The sequence below is a fragment of the Arachis hypogaea genome, chromosome 2 (assembly GCF_003086295.3).
Source record: "Arachis hypogaea cultivar Tifrunner chromosome 2, arahy.Tifrunner.gnm2.J5K5, whole genome shotgun sequence".
Classification (NCBI taxonomy): domain Eukaryota; kingdom Viridiplantae; phylum Streptophyta; class Magnoliopsida; order Fabales; family Fabaceae; genus Arachis; species Arachis hypogaea.
Genome location: NC_092037.1, coordinates 60,823,465 through 60,832,071, shown reverse-complemented (window position 1 = coordinate 60,832,071; position 8,607 = coordinate 60,823,465). Strand labels below are relative to the sequence as shown.

The 8,607-nt window shown below is 40.9% G+C and overlaps 1 protein-coding gene across 1 annotated transcript; it reads left to right on the top strand.

Moving 5' to 3' along the window:
* Nucleotides 1-5,140: 5,140 nt before the first annotated feature.
* Nucleotides 5,141-6,340, top strand: LOC112725945 (uncharacterized). Its single transcript, XM_025775478.1, has 2 exons — nucleotides 5,141-5,571; nucleotides 5,899-6,340. The coding sequence occupies exons 1-2, from the start codon at nucleotides 5,141-5,143 to the stop codon at nucleotides 6,338-6,340; spliced, it is 873 nt and encodes a 290-aa protein (XP_025631263.1).
* Nucleotides 6,341-8,607: the final 2,267 nt, after the last annotated feature.

Genomic DNA, 8,607 nt, shown 5'->3' with positions numbered 1-8,607 from the left:
ATCCACTCTTCCCCATAAACCCCACCTACCTTTAAATTCAAAATCTCTTTCCCACTCAAACCCACCCTAAATGACCGAACCCAAACCCCTCTCCCTCCACTATATAAACCCCTCATTCTTTCTTCATTTTCACACAACACAACCCTTTCTTCTCCCCCTTGGCCGAAACCCATACCTCTCTCCCTCTCCTTCATATCTTCTTCTTCTTCTTCTATTCTTTCTTCTTTTGCTCGAGGGCGAGCAAAATTCTAAGTTTGGTGTGGTAAAAGCATAGCTTTTTTGTTTTTTCATAACCATTGATGGCACCTAAGGCCAGAGAAACCTCAAAAAAGAGGAAAGAGAAGGCAATTGCTTCCACCTCTGAGTCATGGAAGATGGAGAGATTCATCTCAAAAGCCCATCAAGACCACTTCTATGAAGTTGTGGCAAAGAAAAAGGTGATCCATGAGGTCCCTTTTAAGCTCAAAAAGGGTGAATATCTGGAGATCCGACAAAAATTATAAGAAGAGGATGGGAAGTTCTCTCCAATCCCATTCAACAAGTCAGAATCTTAATGGTTCAAGAGTTCTATGCAAACGCATGGATCACAAGGAACTATGATCAAAGAATGAACCAAAACCCAAAGAATTGGCTTACAATGGTTCGGGGAAATGCTTAGATTTCAGTCCGGAGAACGTAAGGTTGGTGTTCAACTTGCCTATGATGCAGGAAGATGCACGCCCCTACACTAGAAGGGTCAACTTTGATCAAAGGTTGGACTAAGTCCTCATGGACATATGTGTGGAAGGAGCTCAATGGAAAAGAGACTCAAAAGGCAAGCCAGTTCAATTGAGAAGACTGGACCTTAAGCCTGTGGCTAGAGGATGGTTGGAGTTCATCCAACGCTCCATCATCCCCACTAGAAACCGATCCGAAGTAACTGTGGATTGGGCCATCATGATCCAAAGAATCATGATTGGAGAGGAAGTAGAAGTTCATGAAGTCATCCCTCTAGAACTCTACAAAGTAGCCGAAAAGCACTCCACCTTGACAAGGCTAGCTTTTCCTTATCTCATTTGCCATCTATGCAACTTAGCTGGAGTTGTCATAGAAGGAGACATCCCTATTGAAGAGGACAAGCCCATTACTAAGAAGAGGATGGAGCAAACAAGAGAGCCCATTCATGGATCTCAAGAGACGCATGAGGAAGCTCATCATCAAGAAATCCATGAGATGCCTCAAGGGATGCATTTTCCTTCAAACAACTATTGGGAACAACTCAATACTTCTCTAGAAGGATTGAGTCATAACATGAACCAATTAAGGGTGGAACACCAAGAGCACTCCATCATTCTTAATGAGATTAGAGAAGATCAAAGAGCTATGAAGGAGGAGCAACAAAGGCAAGGAAGAGATATAGAGGAGCTCAAAGTCACCATTGGTCCTTCAAGAAGAAGACGCCACCCTCACTAAGGTGGACTCATTCCTTAACTTCCTTGTTCTTATATCTCTATTTTTCGTTTTTATGCTATATGTTTGTCTATGTTTTGAGTCTTTACTACATGATCATTAGTATTTAGTAACTATGTCTTAAGGCTATGAATAATTCCATGAATCCTTCACCTTTCTTAAATGAAAAATATTTTTAATACAAAAGAACAAGAAATACATGAGTTTCGAATTCATCCTTGAAATTAGTTTAATTATATTGATGTGGTGACAATACTTTTTGTTTTCTGAATGAATGCTTAAACAGTGCATATTTTTGATCTTGTTGTTTATGAATGTTAAAATTGTTGGCTCTTGAAAGAATGATGAACAAAAAGAAATGTTATTGATAATCTGAAAAATCATGAAATTGATTCTTGAAGCAAGAAAAAGTAGTGAAAAAGAAGAAGCTTGTGAAAAAAAAAAGCAAGCAGAAAAAGCCAATAGCCCTTAAAACCAAAAGGCAAGGGTAAAAAAGGATCCAAGACTTTGAGCATCAATGGCTAGGAGGGCCCAAGGAAATAAAATCCAGGCCTAAGCGGCTAAATCAAGCTGTCCCTAACCATGTGCTTGTGTCATGAAAGTTCAAGTGAAAAGCTTGAGACTGAGTGGTTAAAGTCATGATCCAAAGCAAAAAGAATGTGCTTAAGAGCTCTGGACACCTCTAACTAGGGACTTTAGCAAAGCTGAGTCACAATCTGAAAAGGTTCACCCAGTCATGTGTCTGTGGCATTTATGTATCCGGTGGTAATACTGGAAAACAAAGTGCTTAGGGCCACGGCCAAGACTCATAAAAGTAGCTGTGTTCAAGAATCAACATACTTAACTAAGAGAATCAATAACACTATCTGAACTCTGAGTTCCTATGGATGCCAATCATTCTAAACTTCTAAGGATAAAGTGAGATGCCAAAACTATTCAGAAGCAAAAAGCTACAAGTCCCGCTCAGCTAATTAGAACTAATATTCATTGATATTTTGGGATTTATAGTATATTCTCTTCTTTTTATCCTATTTGATTTTCAGTTGCTTGGGGACAAGTAACAATTTAAGTTTGGTGTTGTGATGAGCGGATAATTTATACGCTTTTTGGCATTTATTTTTAGGTAATTTTTAGTAGGATCTAGCTACTTTTAGGGATGTTTTTATTAGTTTTTATGCAAAATTTACATTTCTGGACTTTACTATGAGTTTGTGTGTTTTTCTGGGATTTTAGGTATTTTCTGGCTGAAATTGAGGGACCTGAGCAAAAATCTGATAGGAGGCTGAAAAAGGACTACAGATGCTGTTGGATTCTGACCTCCCTGCACTTGAAATGGATTTTCTGGAGCTACAGAACTTCAAATGGCTCACTTTTAATTGCATTTAAAAGTAGACATCCAGCACTTTTCAGCAATATATAATAGTCCATACTTTATTCGCGTTTAGGTGATGCAAACTGGCGTTCAACACTAGCTCCATGCTGCATTCTGGAGTAAAACGCTAGAAACACGTCACAAACCAGAGTTAAATGCCAAACACACGCTACAACTTGGCGTTTAACCTCAAGAGGAGCCTCTGCACGTGTAAAGCTCAAGCTCAGCCTAAGCACACACTAAAGTAGGCCCCGGAAGTGGATTTCTGCACTTAGACTTATTTTTGTAAACCCTAGTAACTAGTTTAGTATAAATAGAACTTTTTACTATTGTATTTTGAGATAGAGGGGGGATTAGTCTTTTGATTAATCTCTTGATCACGTTTGGGGGTTGGCCATTCGGCCATCCTTGGACCTTTATCACTTATGTATTTTCAACGGTGGAGTTTCTACACACCAAAGATTAAGGTGTGGAGCTCTGCTGTACCTCGAGTATTAATGCAAAGTACTATTGTTCTTCTATTCAATTCATGCTTATTCTTATTCTAAGATATTCATTCGCACTTCAACCTGATGAATGTGATGATCCGTGACACTCATCACTATTCTCACTTATGAACGCGTGCCAGACAAACACTTCCGTTCTACCTGCGAAAGCTAGAGTGTGTATCTCTTGGATTCCTGACCCACGACGCATGGTTGCCTCGCCTGACAACCAAGCCTCCCATTCCGTGAGATCAGAGTCTTCGTGGTATAAGCTAGAATCCATTGGCAGCATTCTTGAGATCCGGAAAGTCTAAACCTTGTCGGTGGTATTCCGAGTAGGATCTGGGATGGGATGCCTGTAACGAGCTTTAAACTCGCGAGTGTTGGGCGTAGTGACAGACGCAAAAGGATCAATGGATCCTATTCCAACATGATCAAGAACCGACAGATGATTAGCCGTGCTGTGACAGCGCATTTGGACCATTTTCACTGAGAAGATGGGAAGTAGCCATTGACAACGGTGACGCCCTACATACAGCTTGCCATGGAAAGGAGTAAGAATGATTGGATGAAAGCAGTAGGAAAGCAGAGATGTAGAATGAACACAGTATCTTCATGCGCTTATCTGAAATTCCCACCAATGAATTACATAAGTATCTCTATCTCTATGTTATGATTTATTTATCTTTAAATTTCGAAAATTATTATAACCATTAGAATCTGCCTGACTGAGATTTACAAGATGACCATAGCTTGCTTCATACCGATAATCTCCGTGGGATCGACCCTTACTCACGTAAGGTTTATTACTTGGATGACCCAGTGCACTTGCTGGTTAGTTGTGTGAAGTTGTGAAGAAGAGTGATATTACAATTGTGCGTACCAAGTTGTTGGTGCCATTGAGATCACAATTTCGTGCACTATAGAGCAATCCTGAAAATGAAGAGCCTGACATGCTTAAAGGAAGTTCAGCAGTTGAATGGCCGACTTGCAGCTTTATCCAGGTTCTTGGCAGGATCAGCATTAAGATCCTTGCCACTTTTTCCCTACTAAGAAAAGGATGCCAGTTCGAATGGACTCCTGAATGCGAAAAGGCATTCCAAGAGTTAAAAAGGTACCTAAGCTAACCTCCAATCCTTACCCGGCCAAAAGCAGGTGAAGAACTCGTATTATACTTAGCTGTTGCAGAGAAGGCTGTAGCATCAGCTTTGATATGAGAAGATGAGGTCGGACAACATCCTATCTACTTCACAAGCAAGGTGTTACAAGACGCCGAACTAAAGTATCAAAAACTTGAAAAGTTTGCATACACCTTGATAGTGGCATCTAGAAGGCTTCAGCCTTATTTTCAATCTCACACTATAAAACTTCAGATGAACCAGCCCATGAAACAAATCCTTCAGAGAATAGATGTTGTGGACAGAATGGTTCAATGGGCTATAGAGCTATCCGAGTTCGACTTAACGTACGAAACTCGGACAGCCATCAAAGCCCAAAGCCTCGCTGACTTCGTGGCCAAATACGCAGGAGATCAAGAGGAGACCTCCAAAACCTGGGAGTTGTACGTGGATGGTTCCTCTAACAAAGTCGGAAGTGGTGCATGCATAATACTGGCTAACCAAGAAGGAACTCAAATCGAAGTCTCCTTGAAATTTGAGTTCCCAATTTCCAACAATCAAGTAGAATATGAAGCCCTAATTGCTAGACTGAAGTTAGCTAAAGAAGTCGGAGCAACCAATCAGTCGTCTTCAGCGACTCTCAAGTCGTGACTTCACAAATTAACAGAGAGTACCAGGCTAAAGACCCAAATATAAAATGGTACTTAGAAAAAACTATGGGGTATCTTGGGCGATTTTCTAAAACCGAGGTCAGGCATATAACTCAGGATCTCAATAGTAGAGCAGATGCCCTCTTCAAGTTGGCAAGTACCAAGCCTGGTGGAAATAATAGGAGCCTGATCCAAGAGACTCTCCAAGAACCCTCAGTCACGAAGGCAGACACCAAGTTAGATGTCTTAGAAGTTTTCAGGTTAAACCTTGGTTGGATGACTCCCTTGATCGAATACTTAAAATTTGATATCTTACCGCAGGAACAAAAAGAGGCCAAGAAGATTTGGAGGAAAACGCAGAACTACACATTGGTGAAAAGTGTCCTCTACAGAAGAGGAATATCTACACCATTATTAAAGTGTGTTCTGACTTCTAAGACAGAAGAAGTGCTGGACGAAGTGCACAATGGTATATGCGGGAATCATCTCCAGGCAAGGTCTTTATCCAGAAAGGTTATTCGAGCTGGATTCTTTTGGCCGACCTTACATTGAAATACCACTGACTTCGTGAGGAAGTGTCAACCATGCCAGATGCATGCCAACTTCTACGTCACTCCCTCAGAAGAGCTAATTAGCATAACTTCTCCATGGCCTTTTGCAAAATGGGGACTGGACCTACTCGGACCTTTTCTTCAAGAACCTGGACAAGTTAAATATCTCATAGTGGGAGTAGACTATTTCACGAAGTGGATCGAAGCAGGGCCTTTAGCCACTATCACAGCAAAGAGAAGTTAGAAGTTTCTTTATGGGAATATCATTACTAGGTTTGGAGTCCCACACTCCATCACTACAGATAATGGTACCCAATTTACTGACTCTACCTTCAGAAACCTCGTGGCCAGCATGAAGATACAACACCAATTCACCTCAGTAGAATATCCCCAAGAAAATGGGCAAGCCAAAGCAGCTAACAAAGTTATACTAGCAGGGCTTAAGAAAAGAATTCAAGAAGCAAAGGGAGCTTGGGCAGAAGAGCTTCCTCAAGTATTGTGGGCCTACCAAACTACACCTCATTCTACTACTGGAGAGACACCCTTCCAACTTGCCTATGCCTTAGAAGCCATGATCCCCAATAAAATCAATGAGCAAAGTCCAAGAGTGAGATTCTACGACAAGGTTGGCAACATTCAAGCTCACAAGGAAGAACTCAAACTGCTCTCTGAAGTCCGAGAACAAGCCCAGATAAGAAAAGTAGCGTTGAAGTAAAGGATGGTGAATAAATACAACAAAAAGGTCATTCGAAGAAACTTCGCCTCAGAAGACCTGGTTCTTATTAGAAATGACATCGGCATAAACAAATCGGGTGAAGGGAAGCTCGCTGCAAACTGGGAGGGACCTTACAAGATAATTGAGGTCCTAGGAAAAGGGTTCTATAAGGTGTCCGATCTGGGAGGATCAGAGCTTCCCAGATCGTGGCACACTTGCAATATAAAGAGATATTACAGCTAGAAGAGAACCTCGCTCCCTGGTGTACTCTTTTTTCTGACTTCATGATTTTTTCCCCAAAAAAGGGTTTTCCTGGAGGGGGTTTTAACGAGGCATCTCAGCGAGGGCTAGGGGGCAGAAATTCCAACCCCTTAGTAGTAAAGCATCCTTGTAAAGTCATATTACATTTAGTAGTAATATCTCTCTTTATGTTATCTTTAAAATTTCCATTTATCATTACTATGACACGCACTGACTTAAGCTAAAAAAAACTCAATATAGCTAACGATGAGGTAGATAAAGCTATGAGGTACAAGTCAGTGTAAAGAGGTTATAAAAGTCGATCATAACAAGCTCGGGCACAATATAGCTAACGACTTACATGTCGGAAAGCCCGAGCAGAGTAAAATGCATCGCAAGAATAACCTAAGTTATATAAATGATTCAACAGGCAAAACAAAATTGAATGTACAAAGACAAAACAATGGAAAAACAAAGAAATGCGAGAATTCCTTAGGGAAGAAACGATAAAAGTTTTTCATAAAAACTTTGCCAGAGATTACTTAGCGAACAATTTTTCAGAGCTTCAAAAGTTTCACATATTTACAGTTTTCAAAACAAAAGCCTTTTATGAAATTTTGTAAAAACCTTAAAGTCATTCAACAAAACGTAAGTGCCAAAAATAAAGCAACTACTTTGTTAAAGGCCTTACCTAAAAAAGGCTAGAAACAAAAACTATTGTTAAAGATCCTATGAAAAAGGATCAAGTGTCAGAAACCTTCAACACAAATATAACAAACAAATATAAAAGAGAGTTTATCAAAAGGGCCCACAAGCCAGACCATGATAGCTTTAATTACTATGGACCAAGAAGGGGGTTCAAGTCATCACCAGGAGGGGAAGTCGTGATTTTGGCCAGAGAAGACAAGCTTCACCTGGTTGAGAAGAAGAACTCGGCAGGAACCATTCCATTTGCTCAACCCCACGAGGAAGAGATTGAATAATGCACTGTCCACGAGTCTTCAAATTAGAATCGGTCTCAGGATGAGGAGGATAAACTATCTCTCCATTGGCAACCACGTTATCGGGGTGAAGGGGAGAAAGGTCCAAATCGGGAGCAACCACTCCGACTTGTTCCTTAAACACCCTAAACATCTCTTCAGAACTCTCAACAATAGAGTCCTCCAAGTCTTGATACGCTTCCCGATTCAAGTCTAGCTATTTTTTCAGATCAAGATTATCGGAAAAGAGCCTAACATAATTTCGCTCAGCCTTCTCCTTCAACCCCTCAGCCATAGCACATTGGCCTATTAATTTTTCCCTCTCCTGGAGTTGCGCAAGCTCTTCCTTCAACCAGGTGTTCTCCTCCTGCAGCCTTTTCTCTTCTTCCTGATACAGGACAATCCTCCCTTCAAGGTCCTCTATGGATTCTTTAGAAGCACTCAAGGGAGTTTGGTTAAAAATATCAAGAAGAGAAGTACAGACCCCGACAGTTCGAATTCCCCCTCGAATCAGAACCTGAAGATGATTTTGAGGGGAAGCATCATCCATAGAAAATTAGCTGTATGGAATGATGTGCTTCCTTGCAAATTTTGGACCATCAAAATCAGCCTCCCCAGCAATAGAAGAGCCAGTCTCCGAGGTCTTGCATTTTTTCTTTTCAGGTTCTGGAGAGGGTTGAACCGGGGGGACAGGGGCAGGAGGAGGAAGAGGAGAAGTAGTAATAGGATTTACCAAGATCGACCTAGAAGAGGAGGTCCCAAGCTAGATCCATGGGAGGGAAGAGTTCTGAAAGCTCCAATTTTTTGGGCGCGGGCCTTCCTCTTGGCCTCCTGCACCTTCCGATAAGTAGCGCTCGACCCACTTTTCACCATTTCTAGAAGGAGGACCAAAATTAATTAGCATATAGGTTAGATGTAACACCTTACCATACAGATTCTTATGCTTAAGTCATAAAATAGAGTTGGCGAGGTATTACGACCTCTAAAAACAAAATTTAGTACATATCGTAGTGTAAAAAAGGTTTATAACTAGGAGCCTTTGAAGAA

Excerpts from the sequence above, each read along its gene's own strand:
- LOC112725945 (XM_025775478.1), top strand. The coding sequence starts at position 5,141 with ATGGGGTATCTTGGGCGATTTTCTAAAACCGAGGTCAGGCATATAACT. Across the intron at positions 5,572-5,898 it reads GGGAATCATCTCCAGGCAAG|GTTTGGAGTCCCACACTCCA; the intron begins GTCTTTATCCAG and ends TATCATTACTAG.